At 39.4% G+C, this 16,451-nt stretch overlaps 1 protein-coding gene across 1 annotated transcript; it reads right to left on the bottom strand.

The window, feature by feature from the left end:
• Positions 1 to 12,311: 12,311 nt before the first annotated feature.
• On the bottom strand, positions 12,312 to 15,320 carry LOC126702140 (polygalacturonase-like). Its single transcript, XM_050400787.1, has 4 exons — positions 14,785 to 15,320; positions 13,379 to 13,668; positions 13,047 to 13,275; positions 12,312 to 12,598 (listed from the first exon to the last, which is right to left on the bottom strand). Exons 1-4 carry the CDS (start codon positions 15,220 to 15,222, stop codon positions 12,380 to 12,382), a joined length of 1,176 nt encoding a protein of 391 aa, XP_050256744.1. The 5' UTR covers positions 15,223 to 15,320; the 3' UTR covers positions 12,312 to 12,379.
• Positions 15,321 to 16,451: the final 1,131 nt, after the last annotated feature.

Genomic DNA, 16,451 nt, shown 5'->3' with positions numbered 1-16,451 from the left:
CCGCTCTTCTAGGGAGCATTTCTTGCAGATGCTGGGATGTGTGCTGAATGACATCGAGCATAATTTCATCGACTCTATTTCTGCCGGGAGGATCCTGTAGTGGAAGGCCGTGATACAAGAGCTCATCAGTGTGGGTTTCGCTGTGGAGTTCATTCTTGAGCATCTATGTGAGGTTGCCCAGGCCCTTTTCATGAGGAGAGTCCAGCCAGCTGTGGAGGCCATAGACGCTCATATTGAGCTTTTGAAGAAGGAGGTGACTGATTTGGAGGGTCACCGTGAGCGTCTTCTTTTCAGCGTTGGTGGACCCAGTCACTTTGGAGATCAGAGTCTCATTACTGGACTTCATTGATGATAGCACCGTTTCCTTTCCTTTTCTTTGTTTTCTCTGTTCTTGTTATGTCATACAGAACACTTTTATGTTTCCTGCCGTAGTTACTTGGCTTGTGTTTGCCATAGTTTGGGTTTGTAATAATGCTACACTTTGCTGCTTTTTTTCTTTACTATTGCTATGATATGATGCTAATACTTCGTACTTTTTCATTACATACTCATGAAAGCACGTTACAATTTCTTTTATGACATAATCACTTGGAGAAATAAAAGAAAAAAGTTTAGTAAAAGGAAACATAAACAAACAACTAAGGAAAAGGGGGGGGGGGTCAACCACATAACTTTCTTCTCTAAGCAAAATAACGCTTCAGCCATTTTCCATTGATGGGGTCCATCAAGTCCTTGCCGTCCATTTGAGTTAGGCGATAATACCCACTTTGATGCACTTCTCTTATCACAAGGGGTCCCTCCCAATTAGGTGCGAACTCGGATGGTCCTGCCAGACCTCGCCTGACATAGTCTGCCACTTTTAGCACTAGTTGTCATTTCACAAACACTTTTTCCTTGGTCATCCTGCCGTAGGCTTCAATCATCTTCTGCCTGTATCTCCAGCTGCGTTCCTGAGCTTCTTCCCTCTTTTCATCAAGTTCTTCCAGGTCTTCAAACCTTTCTGCCGCGAAGACTTCTCTCTCTTTTTCTTTTTCTCGCATCTGCATAGCCCTTAGGGACGGACTCACTTTTTCTGCCGGACTCACTACTTCAATTCCGTAGACTAAGGAAAAGGGTGAAAAGCCCGTGGCTGACTTTGGTGATTTTCTGTATGCTCAGAGAGCATCTAGCAGGTGCATTGCCCATCCTTCCGCATACTCTTGGCTCATCTTGCTGATGATCTTTATGAGAATTTTGTTTGTTGCCTCTGCCTGCCCGTTCCCTTAAGGGTAATAGGGTGATGACCTGTGGTGCTTGACTTGGTAGAACTCTAGCATTCTCTTCACATCACTGTTGACAAACAGTGTGCCATTGTCGCTGATGATCTTGTGGGGCACCCTAAACCTCACAATTATATTTTCTTTGATGAAGTTAGCCACTGCTCCCCCTGTGGCCTTGCGGAGTGGTACTGCTTTCGCCCACTTAGTAAAATATTCTGTAACTACCAATATTTATATGTACCCACGTGATGGCGGGTTGACTGGCCCTACCAAATCTAGCCCCCAAGTGTGGAAGGGCCATGGGGTGACCATGTTGTGCAAGCCTTGTGGATGGGTATGAATTAAGTTGACTTGTACCTGACAACTGTGACACTTCTTTACAAATTCTGCCTCATCTTTCTTCATGGTTGGCCAGTAGTAGTCCATCTGCAGCAGGCACCTGTAAAGCTTTTTCTTCCCCTGATGTTCTCCACATTCCCCAGAATGTACTTCTTTTATCATTTCTTTAGTCTCTTCAGGACCCAAGCACCTCAAAGGGTCTCCGTCATATCCTTTTTTGAAAAGGACCGTGTTATGCAAGAAGTAACGTGTTGCCAACCTCTTAAGCTTGTACCTTTCACTATGCCTTTATGGCAGGATGCTTTCTGCCAGGTACTGCACGAAAGGGCTTCTCCAATCCTCGTTGATGAACACAGCATAACTCTCCTCCCTATCTGCCGCAAGCTGGCAGGTCCCACATTGGGTTTGGACTTGGTCTGCGTCTTTACCCATGCTTGGCCAATAGAAGCCTACCCTCTGGAGTCTGCGATAAAGACTAACTTCGCCGCAGGACCCGCAAGTCTTGTCATGTATTTCTTTCAATTTTCTCTGGGCTTCCTCCTGGCCCACACATCTGGATAAAATCCCACCTGGCATCCTGCGGTACAACTCTTCTTTCACCAAGGCATAGTCTTTTAACATCTTCAATTCTACCGCGTCGTCTCCCTTCACCAAGGTTTCTTTTATGGGGATTCGCCAATCCCTTTCGCCCTGTTCCTCCCGGAACTTTTCCTTCAACACCTCGATGATGGATTCTTCCCTCTTGCTGACTTCTATATTAGTGCTACTCCCTTCGAAGATTATTTGCGAACCCAATGCGACTAACGCGTCCGCAAACCGATTTTCGTTTCTCGGGGCATGTTCTATCTCAAAGGTTGAGAATTTCTCTTCCATTTTCTGGGCCATTGCTCTGTACGGAGCTAGGCTGGGCTCCTTTAAGGAAAAACTTCCATTGGCCTAGCAGACGACCAAGTTCGAGTCTTCCAATACTTTCAAATGCTTGACTCCCATTTCGAGAGCTGTGGCAAGCCCAGTTAGATAGGCCTCGTACTCCGTCGTGTTGTTTGAACAGGGGAATTCCAGCTTAAATGACAGTGCCACTGCCTTGTCTTCTTCATGATACAAAACTATGCCCACCCCTCCGAAATGAGTGGTAGAAGACCCATCAAATTTCATTACCCACTGTTCCCTGACTTCCTCTGCCATGGTACTTCCCCTGGAACTTCATCATCTAGTGGGAATTCTTCCTCTCCTGGAAATTGCGCCAATAAATCTGCTATAGCTTGACTTTTCACTGCCCTAGGTGTTCCCATTCTCAAGTCGTATTGTGATAACTGTAGCAACCACTGGGATATCCTGCTGGAGAGAATTGACTGTTGTAACAGAGCTTTAATGGCATGTGACTTAGTCATCAGCCACACTTCGTATGCCAAGAAATAGTGACGCAACCTCTGCGAAGCGTATACAATGGCTAGGCACGCTCTCTCTGCTTTTGGGTACCGGGTCTCTGCATCCTTTAAGGCGCGGCTAACGTAGTATATTGGCTGCTCAATGCCACCTCCATCTTCCTGAGCAATTAGTGCGCCGATGGCGTACGAGTTGGTGGCCAGATAGAGTAGTAGTGGTTTTTTATGGATAGGGGCCTGCACTGTGGGGAGGTTCATCATTATCTGCTGCAGCCTTTTGAAGGCCGTTTGCTGCGCTTCCCCCCATTCAAAACTTTGCCCCTTCTTAAGCAACTTAGTGAAGGCAGATGTGATTGATGCCAATCCAGGGATGAATCTCCGGATATATGAGACTTTTCCTAAAAAGCTCTTCAATTCTTTTACCGTAGTAGGAGGTCTCATAGTTGCTATGGCCGTGGCTTTGGCCGGATCCATGTCTATGCCTCTGATGTGAACCAAGAAACCTAAAAATTTCCTAGAGGACACTCCGAACGCGCACTTGAGGGGATTCATTCTTAGCTTAAAAGCTCTGCATCTTTCAAATACTCTTTTTAACACCCGAAAGTGTTCTTCTCTTCTCCTTGACTTAACTACTATGTCATCCACATAGTCTTCTAGCTCCTGGTGCATCATGTCGTGAAATATAGCCGTCATTACTCGTTGATAAGTTGCGCCCGCATTTTTCAGCTCGAAGGGCATCACAGTATAATAAAAATTGCCCATGGGTGTTCTGAAGGCAGTTTTCTCCGCATCCTTTGGCGCTATCTTGATATAATTGTACCCACTGAAACCGTCCATGAATGAGAATATGGCGTTTCCTACTGTAGAATCTACCCGAAAGTGTTCTTCTCTTCTCCTTGACTTAACTACTATGTCATCCACATAGTCTTCTAGCTCCTGGTGCATCATGTCGTGAAATATAGCCGTCATTACTCGTTGATAAGTTGCGCCCGCATTTTTCAGCTCGAAGGGCATCACAGTATAATAGAAATTGCCCATGGGTGTTTTGAAGGCAGTTTTCTCCGCATCCTTTGGCGCTATCTTGATATAATTGTACCCACTGAAACCATCCATGAATGAGAATATGGCGTTTCCTGCTGCAGAATCTATCAGTAAATCCATGTTGGGCAGTGGGAATTCGTCTTTTGGACAAGCTTTGTTGAGGTTCCTGAAATTTACACAGCATCTTATCTGCCCATTCTTCTTCTTTACTGGTACTATGTTGGATAGCTAGCGGGGATGTTGGATAGGCTTGACGAATCCTGCGACTAGCAATTTCTGTACTTCTTTGACTATTTGCCCTTCTATTTCTGTGTGAAATATCCTGGCAGGCTAAGCCATCGACTTAGCCTCTGGGTCCACATTCAACGTATGCGCAACAAGCCCGGGATCGAGCCCTGGCATTTCATTGTAATCCCAAGCAAAAACGTCTTTGAATTCTTTTAGCAACAGTATGAGCTCTGATTTCTCATTTTCTGTCAGGCTTGTGCTAATTGAGATGGGCCTTGGTTCTTGCAGGTCAGACCCTAAGTCAACCTCTTCCAATTCTTCATCTGCCATAACCTAAATGTCCTTTTCTGCCGCAATTGCCTCATCCTTCTCTTCTTCTTTTTCCAAGCTTCCTTCAACAACGCAACACGTCCAACTCTCATGTTGCCCCTTTTGGGTGGGACCCACTTGCATCTCACCCGTGGGCCCCACGCACCTTCATAATTTATAGACAATCTTTCCATCAAGGCCTCGAACCCTGATGCACTGAGGTATTTCGTCTAGCTCTGCGGCAGGCGCTTCTTTCCTTTTCTTCTTTCGCACCAGTAGCTCTCTTAAATTAGGTTCTGGGTCATCTTGAACATCCTCCCACCTAGGCACAAAGGTGCCTCGTGGCTTTGCAACCGAACTTTCTCCAGATGGAGCCCTTGGTCATAAAACATGGTTTCCACCAAGTGAGCATCTGCCTGCTTGAACGGCGAGGGGTTTGCCGCTATGCGTATCATCCTGCCGTTTAATCTTCCCTTCACACAGGTGATAGGTGGACGGGACTAGTCAGTGTTTGTGTAACCAAGGCCTTCCCAAAAGCACATGGTAAGATACTTCCGTTCTGACCACGTGGAAGCGAGCTAGAGAGGCTATAGGACCTACTTTCAACCATAACTGAATGTGACCTGCGGTGTACTCACCTCTTCCACCGAATCCCGTTACTTCCATCGGGCATCCTTGGATCTTTTTCTCTGAAATTCCTGCGGCTTGCAGGGTATTCAATGGAATAAGGTTTACGGAAGCACCTGTATCTACCAGGGCCCTCTTGATAGGGATTTGATTTATAGATGCTGCTAAATAGAGAGGCCTCTTATGGTCTGGATGCCCCACTTCCATATCTTCGCTGCTAAATGTGATTTCTGTTGATTCCTGCAGGAGGGCCCTATCTTCCGGCATTTCTGCTGACAGGCATTCCACCCTTCTCCGGAGGCGATACTTACCAAAGCCTCTGTAGCTATTTTTCTTGTCCCAACTGGTCAAATAGATTTTTGAACTTGGCACTCTGCTAAAGAGTGGTAATCGCCACGACAGGCAGGGCCAAGTTTTCTTCCTCGTTTTCCCTTGGGTCTACACATATCACTACTGCTGCTACACCTTTTCCCTTGTGGTTTGGGAGTGGGTTTCTTTGGACTTCTTGCTGGGTTAGCTCTAACGTGCCTTCTTTGATCCTGCGGTGCACCAGCCTGCGGAGCGCCCAGCATTCTGCGGTGGGATGTTGCACATAGTTATGTAAGCGGCAGAAGCGAGGATCCCTTCTTTCTTCCTCCGTAGGCTCTCTAGAAACCTGATTAGGTTTAAAGATCCCGTCCGTTATCCATTTGTCAAGTAGCACATCCAGCTCCTTAGGAGTGCATGGTTGGGGTGGGGGTGTATCATACTCCCTCCCCTTTGTTTTCCTTCTTTGGTTTTCGGTAGACACCTCCATAGCCTGCGATGCGTTCCTCTTATCTGAATTGGGTTTCACGGACTGAGCCGTCTTTCTAGCTTTCTGTAATAGCTGTGCAAACTGGGAAATCTCCAGATTCTCCAGGACAGCTCTGAACTCCCGAATCATATTGGTCATGCACATTTCTACCAACGTCCTCTCCTCACAGTGATCATAGCAATCAAGTGCTATGTCCTTGAATCGTTTGATGTACTCCATTAGATCTTCTCCATTCCTTTGCTTCGTCGCCTGCAGAGTTGCAAGCGTCACCGTTTCTTCCTCGTGAAAGTATTTAGTGCAAAATACGTCCACCATGTCATCCCAGGTTAGGATTAATCCTGGCTTTAAACCAATGTATTAGGTGTATGCCTGGTCACATAGTGACTTTGAAAACTCCCGCAGACATAAGTCTTCGTCTGCTGCGTAAGGGCTAAGGGTGTCAATAAATTTGCTCACGTGCTCTACTGCACTTCCCTTCCTGCCATCGTACTGGGCAAAGGCCCTTGGTTCGTACCTCTCGGGGTACGGCTTGCTGAGTACTTTTAGAGGATAGGGAGGTCTCCTTGCGTAAAACCTCTCCTTTGGCGTTCTGGCTCTTTCTTGCTCCAAGAGAGTTGCTACCTCAGCCATGGTGATGAAACGCTGTCCTGCGTTCCGAGAGACACCTCCTGCCAGTGTCTCTTATCTGTTTGCCACATGATCCGGGTCATGCTAGCTGCCTTTTTCTTTCGTTTTGTCTGCCTTCAGTTGATGGATCTCTTCCATCATTTGTTGCTGCGAGTGCTGCAATGATTGCAATACTTCGACAAAGGTGTTGACATTGTCCACGGGGACTCTTGTTTGAGGTTGAGGATCAGCCCCCGTTTTGTTGGCATCTTTCATTTGGTTAAGTTGCTCTTGGTGAGGCGTCGTTGGCCTGGACTCTGCTTGTGAGGGTACGACACTCATATTCCACGTTGTCCTGAACTTGGGTGGCATTGTTTGCGAGGGGCTCTGTGTTCTTTTCCTTTGCCCCTGTCTGCTTCCCAACTCCCCAGTGAAGTCGCCAATTTAATGTAGGGGCCTTTTCTTGTGTGGTATGGTATGTTGGGCTGCCCTCCTACGGTAATGGGCTGGGCTGCCTCTTGCGGTGATGGTCCCTAGTGTTTCTGAGTAAGAGAGCTGGGGTCGGTCCAATTGTAACTCAACTTGGGCCGGTTTGTACACAAACTTATGCCTGGTCTGCCAAGAGTAAATTTATGGCGAGTAGAACTGTTGCAGACGAGTTATGACAGACTGAATTGTTGTAGACGAATTATGGCAGGCAGATATAATAATAACTAAAACAAAGTACTTTGACTTATTTAAATAAGAACCTGTGTATTCCCTACTAATAAAGCATGATTACAGTCACAATGATATCAATCCCAGAGAAAAAAGAAGAAAATAATACTGGCTAATTTAAATGGGCATAAATTAAGTTTTAAGCTTAGTTTGCCGCAGCAAAGCCAAAAAGGAAAGAACGCCTCTTCTCAATGCAAATAACCCCCTCAGGAAAAAGGATCTTGCCGTGGGAATTAATGGATTTGAGGGAGTCGGACTTGAATAGTTGTTGCCCAAAAGAAAGAGAGTCCTTGTTTGCGTTTTGGAAGAAGATAGGATTTAAAGGGGGAGAGAGGGAAAACGATCTATGGATGCATGCCCTATTGAACCAACTCTTGTTTTTCTTAGTTTTTCTTTCTTTTCTTTTCTGTTTTCTTTCTTATCTTTTTTCTTTTCTTCTTACTCTGTTTTTTCCTTTCACTCCCGAAAGTATCCTCTGTTTTTCCTCCCTTGCTACAGGGCACGGCAAGACCCTTTTTATAGCGCCTGCCGTGGCTAGTGTTTTCCCGTTTTGCCCCTTAACCGCCTTTGTTTGGTCTGGGTGTACTTGCCGACCACACTGTGTGACATCCACTCTCGCCAGACAGAGGCGGATTTGTTTTATCCCTCTGTGTATCGTAGCATTTCTTCCTGCCACGATATTAATGTCTTCTCTCTCTACTCTTAGAGCATGCACCCAACGGCTTCCCCTCAAACTTGCCTCTTTTGGATGGTCTATCATCCCAGCAGGACGAACCTCCCAAAAGGGGCTTGGGCAGGAGCCGCAAATAGATCCTTTCTCCTCTTCCCACCACCAAACCATACCCCATTTACCTCTTACCTCTGGCCCATGGCCCCACCATGTCCTATATTGGCTGGATACAGGCTGGTGGTGCCTGGGCCTTGCGCGTGCTTCCCTTTCAAATTTTTCCAAGAGTCTGCCTGCTGCTCATCCGTCTGCCACGACCTGGAGACTCTCTATCTACGTTTACTGGCCTTTCATGTGGGCTTTCCTTTGGTTTTTCGCCCCATTCAGGAGCTAGGCTTCGTATGATGATGGGCTTTACACTGCTTTGGCCCACTTTTGATTTTCTTTACTGCCTGCCACGTTGAATTGTTATTCCTGCCGCAATAACTTAATCCTGCTGGACCTCCTTTTGGGCCAGCCGTTTACCCCTTTTCTCAGTGGCCTGTCATGGGCACTGTTTTGTTTCCTACCCATGGGCTCCTATGTCCCTTTGGGCTTCCCTTTGGGCATCCATGGCCCGATTGCTTTCTTTGGGCTTCCTCGGCCCGTTTGTTAATTCCACACTCCCATGGGCTTTTTACTAACTTCATTGGGCTTCCCCGGCCTAATTACCTTCTTCTTATCTTTGGGGTTTATGGGCCTACCATAAATCCCTTACTCTGTTAGTTTGCATTGCCTTGGGCCTGCGGCGGCCCTTTCTTACTTTGCTACCTCATACTCTGCCCATGGGATGCTATTCCTTTCTTTCCTGGCTTCTTTGAGTCCGCTTGCCTCTTCAAGACCCATTTATTTGTTTGTTGGGCCTGTGATCCATTATTCCTGCCGCTTGGGCCTAATGGACCTTTTTGCTATTTATCTTGTCAATTCTTTGTGGCCCTTATCATTGGGCTTTTCTGCTTGCCTGGGCTTCCACAAATGGCCCTCAACACTCTTCTACTAAGATAAATTACTATGTCCCAAAATTTTTAACTATTAGTAAATAGAAAATATAATCATTTAATTAATGTCCATGTAAAAGGATATACAGATCATTGTGTATAAAATAAATAAAAATGTTATAGGTCGCCAATAATCAAAGGCTTTAAAAATTAAGAGGCTTACCTTTATAGAAATATGTAGAAATGTGATCTAATGGTCATTACCTATGAAATAAAATTTCTGCATTTATATATATTTAAATATATATATTTATTTATTTTTCTATTTTAAAATCCTTCGTTAATTGTAAAGTTATAAAGAACTTGAGTTATCATAATGGCCGGTCCCGCTACTCCCGCTACCATTCAAATAAGAATGTTAACTTGAATGCTATGAATTACTTTAGTTAATCAACCGTGCCTTATGTACGTTTAGGACTTAAATTATTTGGACTTGTAAGCAAACACAGTGGCCAATTAACTTAGCAAGAAGGTATAGAGACTACATGAGTTAGCTAGGTTCATATCCATGCCAAATTATATGTACCGAAAGAATATAATTTAACTTAGGGGTCAAGACAAAGATATGAGTATATTAAGTCAATAGCTATTGTAAACAAATTTCATGAGAATGCATCTTACTTCAGCCTTCTTCAACTAAAGCAACAGTGAGGACTGTCCTTTAATTAGGGATCCAACCCTAACTTCACCACATGGGGGATTTCTTCTTGAATCAATATGGAAAGGGTAAAGGACCTATATATTGACTAAGGAAGTAACTTTCTAAGCCTGCTTAAGATTTTTCAACCTGGTTTGTTTAGTAATTTAATAATTATAATGGAGGATGTGGGGCTTTGATCCATATATATCTATGTAATAAATATCAAAAGATCTCAGTTGAGTTACAAAGTTTTTGACGCAAAAACAAAAAAACAAAAAAGAGAATATTTTAAGCTAAATCAAATAACTTTCCTCAAATAATGTTGTCCATAATAATTTTACAACAAATTCTAAAGTTCGGCTCAACTTTGATTCAATTGGCTAAGGGCATGGTCTCACAAAAAGTTAAGCTCATTAGCCAAAATGTGGCTGGGCAAGACAAATGACCCCAACAACCAATTTATTATTTCTGGACAAATCTTTATAGTAAAAGCTACAAAGGGCATCATTAGGAGCGAACAATATACATTGAAATTCTATATATATATATATATATATATATATGTATATATATATATATCTATATCATTAGCTTTAATTATTTATAATTCGTCGTTGATACCACATTTTTATTCATTAACACCGGTAGCTTTTTTTGCTTTAATTTTTTTTGCAATATATCAAAATTAATATATTCTATTAAGAAATATAAAATATATGAAATAATTAATGTAGAAATTTATTACCATAGCCTTGGGACATGACTTTATTTACTGTATGTAGAAATAACTCTTCTATGGAAGGACCAATTAATGAAACGCTTTCATATTATTAATAATTCTTAAATGTGTGGCTTTTAATTTGCTCAACTGGAAAAAGTCTCATGTTGTCGAATAAAAGATTTGAAAATCAATCACCACTTATACCAAAAAACAAATTAGTATCTTGGTTTGGTGACAAGGAAAAATTATCAGGATCAGTTGTCATAAGCTGAAATTATCTCTAAAAAAAATAATAAATGTTTCTTTTATATTTAACTCTAAATAATTCTCAAATTCTTTGAAGCTGGAATTTCAAAAATGTAGGCCTCGCCACCCATAAGATTTTAAATGGGCTATTCCCAGTAAAGCGCCCATGAGCGGTGACCCCAAATTTCTTTATCTAGTAAATTTTCAATTCCTCTGTTACCTTGGCATGTTAGAGGATTGGAATTTTGAGTAGGGATTACTTAATTTTGGAAAAGACCTTTTAACATGTTAGATTTGGGAAAAGACCCATACGCGTTTCTAATGTGTAAATTATGATGTATAAGTTTTTAATAATGTCATTGAAATATTTCCATGTAATTGATCGGTTAAAAAGTAGTGCTTATTTCTTTAATTTTAGGAACCAATAACTCTCACATGAAACTTTATAATAAACCAAAAAAGCTAGTAAACAAACTTAAGGAACCGACGGCATATTTTTATATTTGTGCATGATAGAATATTTTTATGTCAAATATTTATAGGATGTTTTTATTCACTTAGAGGATACATAGGGTTTGGATGGACTACTTTACTGTATCCACTTTGAAATGTCTCTTTTAAATTTAAATTCTCTATTTTTTTTTTTTTTGCCTTCCTTGATTAAATTAGTTTCATGACATAATTGAATATAATTCATGTGAATTCACATTGAAAAATGGAAATGATAAAAATCTATAAATCCAACGACATATTTTTATATTTGTGCATGATAGAATACTTTTTATGTCAAATATTTATATGATATTTTTATTCACCTATAGGATACATAGGCTTTGGATGGACCACTTTAATATAGCCACTTTGAAATATCTCTTTTGAATTTGAATTCTCTTTTTTTATTTCCTTCCTTGATTAAATTGGTTTCATGACATAATCTATATATATAATAATAGGTGAAACTGAGAGAAACTCAAATTAAAATTTCAAATTAGAGTTTTAATTTTGCACCATGTATTCTAAATTATTTATTCTTAAAGCATTTTATTTTTTAATTTTAGAATCAAGTGTGGGATCACATCATAAATATTCATCTAAGCGAGTCATTAAGTACAAAAACAAAAAAGTCTAGAATAAATGAATCGCAAAAAAAAAAAAAAAAGTGTTTCACAATAATTTTTTTTAAAAAAAACATAGACAATTTGCATTTTATACCTAATAATATCCATACAAAATTTTTTAAAGAGTTAACAAAATATAAAAATGACTATCAATAGTATTTAAATTATATATATATATATATATATGAATTATATTATGCATCTTATTGTATATTTTTAAGTGTATCCATACATATGCATGGGGTTTAAGCTAGTTGAATATAATTAATGTGACTTCTCATTTAAAAATGGAAATGATAAAAATATATAAATCCAATAAGTGAGGTCCAATTGAAACTAATACATCAAACACAACCATATCTCTTATAACAATTCGACATACAAAGTACAAACAACCAAATAGGCGTTTAAACTTTCAACATTATATTTGGATTGCTAGGCCCGCATGCTTCAAGAATGCCCAATCGACAAGCACCGCCACAGGCTTCAGCAATCAACTTATAACTCAATTACCTATCACGCTAATCTCCATATTAAAGAAACTAAAAATGTGTATAATTTTTTTTCCCAAAGGATGAAAGGACAAGAATGTGAGTTCCTTTTCTATCCTTCATAGATACGTATTTTGTATAATTTTCCCCCTCTACAAGCAACTTGTGGGCTGGACAAAACCAGTAGATGTTCCAGCAGCATGGCTACACGAAGCTTGGGCTACTTGATTCTTGTAAGTGAGCTTTACATCCTCCAATCTTATTCTAGAGCATGGATTTCCCGAACTACAATCAAATTTCACAGCAACCTCTGTTGCTGATGTTCCATGGATATCTTGGTATGTCACATCACTAATTTTTACTCCAGAAGCCTAATAAAAGGAAAAAAGAAATTAATTTTCCACTGATGGGATGCAAGCTCCAACTAAAAATAGAAATGAAAAATATTGAACAAATTATGAAGTAAAGTACAGAACTTTGAGAATGTTTTTTTTTGGGGGGGGGGGGGGGGGGCTCATTTTGGGTTCAAAACTAGGATAGAGTAACAGTTGATTTTGACATGATAATGGGCTTGGCTATGTGTCCATTTGGGAACAATTTATTTAACTTTTTGCTAAAAGTATACTAAAGTATATTTATACTTTAAAAGCCTTGAAAAAGTGAGGTTTTAAATGTTATTGTCTTAGGCTTATGGGAACTAAAATTTTTAGAATTGATGTTGTGTGATTTACTTGAACATGTTTAGGCCTTTTCAAAAGCAGCCATATCTTTTTTTTAAACTACATTTGCATGCAAAATAAGGTTTAAAAAAAATATTACCTGACCAGGGCATCCCTTATTGCCAGGACAGTAATTTTGGTCAATTACTATAGGATTCTGGACATTTGTCATAACGGCATGTTGGAATAGAATGTTCTTAGCAAACCCATTGCTAGGCCTTCCCCATGATTTAATCCTCACCCCATTCTGAGTACCAGTAAAAGTAGCTGTTTTAACTGTCACATTTTGTACCCCAGCCTCTTGCTGGTCCTTACCTAGACTCCCAATGCTGCACCAATTAAGTACACCAATAAGACCAATTTAGTATCACCATATAATATAGTTGTTTCAAACATGTAATATTTTAACGAATAAAAAAAGTAATTAAATACCTAATTCCATGCCCAGGTCCGCATGCAACATCCTCAATCCACAAGTTAGTGGTACCAGGGCCAATTGAGATGCAATCATCACCAGTCCCAATCTTGGAGTTGAGAATTGTGACACTTGAAGATAATTGAACATGAATTCCATCGGTGTTTGGACTGTTTCCAGCAGCAGTGACCTTGACACTTTGCATTTTCACATTGTGGCAAGCATTGATGACGACGTGGAACATTTGGCTGTTTAGGGAGGTTAATGCATGGACTGCAATGTTGTTCGAATTTGAGAATTCCAATGTCTGCTTGCATACACACAAGAAAATATTCCAATTATTATTGTATTAAAAATTATATGTAATATATATATGTGTGTGAAAGACTATTGAATTAAATATGTTTGACCTTAATGGGATGGACTTCCAATGCAGGCAACAACAACAAAAGCCTAGGCAAGTTGTTTGACTTTTTATAGATTCAGATCCTCTAGATTTCCTAGCGTACTCTACCAAACAAATTTCCTTAAATCTTAACTATTCTTTAATGGTTTAATGGTCTAGATTCCGCTATGTCAGCATTTCACTAATAATAATCTTAATTGTTTTGTTTGCAACATTATTTCATTATTTTAAGAATACTGTTAGTGAAATGCTGACATAACAAAATCAAGATCATTAAATTATTAAAAAATGGTTAGGATTTAAGAAAATCTATTGATAAAGTACCCTAAAAAATCTAGAGAATCTAAATCTGACATTTCACATATATTCTCTTAAGTTTTTAAGCATGTTTACTGATATTCTACTACATAACATGGGATTATTCCCAAGTATAGTCGATACGATTTCCTTGGAAGCTATTTTGATTTCTCAAAAATCTCCATCAAAACTGAAGAGGGAAAAATCAGTCAAAAGTTCAAAAGAAAATCCAAACAGAAAAGGCACACCAGAAGTGTTCATCCCACCCACTCCCAGTTTAGTTTCCTAGAAAATAACGATATATATATATATATATATATATATATAATGTATATTAAGGGTGAATCTAGTCCCAAAAAGTTAAAATATTTCAAATTCTATTTTCTTTTACTCGGTCAATGTAAGAAAAATTTCTAGTAATGCCCACCATAAAAACCATTTTTCTTCTTCACAAACACTTTAATTTGTGATGGACACTTTCAACCTATTTCCGGGCACTTGACAGTTTCCTATGTGAAACTGATTAGTGTGCATTTAAATTTTAAAGATAGTTTTTTGTGGAAAACTTATATTTTGAAAGTCGATCAAGAGACTTTTAAAATTGTACGTAAACAAATATAAGCTGAAAGGCTAAAAGAAAAAAAAAAAAAACTAAAGATAAATGGAATTGTTATAAACTCTAAATATGTAAGAAAAGGCAATTTAATCATTTTCACATACCGTGGCTCCCGAAGGACACCTATTGCCAGAAGCTTTGCAAGCCCACAAACCAGTGCCTTGGCCATCAAGAATTCCACCAGATATGGTAACCCCATCAACATGTTTAAACAAAAGCCAGTTTCCTGTATTTCCAAGGACCCTATAGTCTGCTGGAGCCACAAGTGTCCCATCTATGCGCACAGTGATAGCATTGTTCTTACATGGTCCACTGAAAACCACTTGCCCGAGATAGAACCTCCCTGCTGGCACATAAATTATGGCAGGACTTACTGAGGCACAAGCTTTTGTCCATGCACTAACAAAAGCCTGAGTCGAGTCCGTTTTCCCATCTCCCTTGGCTCCCAAACTCACCACATTGTATGTCACAGGAGATGCTATCACTAAGGAAATGAACATAGAGAGAAGTGCAAGGACAAGAGAGCTTTTGGGGTATGCCATTTTGGTTTGATTTGAAGGAGAAAATAATGTGTCTGTTTGTAACTTTGACTCTGTGTGTAAGTGTAAGAGAGAGAAGAAGTGGCTTAGTGAGTTTAGAAGTTGAGAGTTGTGGAGGTGATGAGGAAGATGAAAGTGTTTGAGGGTATTTATAGGATTTGAATGCACATTTAGTTTCTCACTTTTTCGGTTATAATATGAACAGTGGCGCCGAAGTTTGGAAAGAAGAATGTTGTTGTTTTACATTAAAACTTTTTTAATCTCTTCTATACTACAGTACCCTTACGTGGGACATACTGATACATGACTTGCATTTTTGGATTGGGATTTGTATGCTTCTACTCATTTTTACAATAGCTAATTATCTAATCCAATTAGTTTAAAATTGACAAACTATCATTTTCAATGCTTATATTATATTTATAAATTTTGTATTGTCTATCATGTTTATCAGTTTATGGATTATATAATAGGGAAATGCTAACAAATGCCCTTAGGGTAATAGTTAACAATTCACTTAAAGAAAGCTTTTATGAGGGAAAAAAAACAATTAATATTTTGACAGTTTTTTACATCTTCCATAAAAGTAGTGTCAAAACTTTCCTAAAATAGATTAGTAACTATTGCCCTAAGGGTACTCATTAGCATGATCCTATATACTATGGTCATTGATTTCCCGTTAAAGTAGCGGCTCTAGGAATTTTTTTTAGGGTGGTCATTAAGAAATTTAAATTATACAAAATCTAATAAAGTGATAACTTGAATATTTGCTACAATTGTGAGTCAAGTCACTAAGGAGAGCAAAATTATTGCAATTGCAAAGTCAAAAAGAGTAAAACTATCATCACCATTAGAGAACTCGCAACCAAAATATTTTTTTAGTACCATTTTGTAAGGAAAAATGAAATTAGAGATTATTTTATTGAATAGGTTAAACAATCTACAAATTTAAATGATTAGCTAGTTTTATCTTTTTGTTTTAATATAGGCTTTTTGTTGAACAATTTGTTCACTTGTTGTTTGGTCTTGTCTTATTTTTGTTTGGTTTATATTTGTCGTTATTTGGGCTAATATTTATTATTGTTATTTAGTATTTTTTTTTAATTTATAAAAGGGATTAGGGATTAAGGATTGAGAATTAATTTTGGAGTAATGCTAGGTTTACAATATTTTTACAATAAATCTTATGCAAAAAATTGTTATTTGTGGGTAAAAAAATAATATCAGAATTT

Source organism: Quercus robur, chromosome 10, assembly GCF_932294415.1.
Source record: "Quercus robur chromosome 10, dhQueRobu3.1, whole genome shotgun sequence".
Classification (NCBI taxonomy): domain Eukaryota; kingdom Viridiplantae; phylum Streptophyta; class Magnoliopsida; order Fagales; family Fagaceae; genus Quercus; species Quercus robur.
This window is presented reverse-complemented; position numbering and strand designations above follow the sequence as displayed.

What these genes read in the sequence shown, in the direction of transcription:
- LOC126702140 (XM_050400787.1), bottom strand. Translation starts at nt 15,222, where the DNA reads ATGGCATACCCCAAAAGCTCTCTTGTCCTTGCACTTCTCTCTATGTTC. An exon ending in GGACCTGGGCATGGAATTAG is followed by an intron (nt 13,276 to 13,378) that starts GTATTTAATTAC and finishes TAATTGGTGCAG; the next exon opens with CATTGGGAGTCTAGGTAAGG. An exon ending in ATAAGGGATGCCCTGGTCAG is followed by an intron (nt 12,599 to 13,046) that starts GTAATATTTTTT and finishes TCCTTTTATTAG; the next exon opens with GCTTCTGGAGTAAAAATTAG.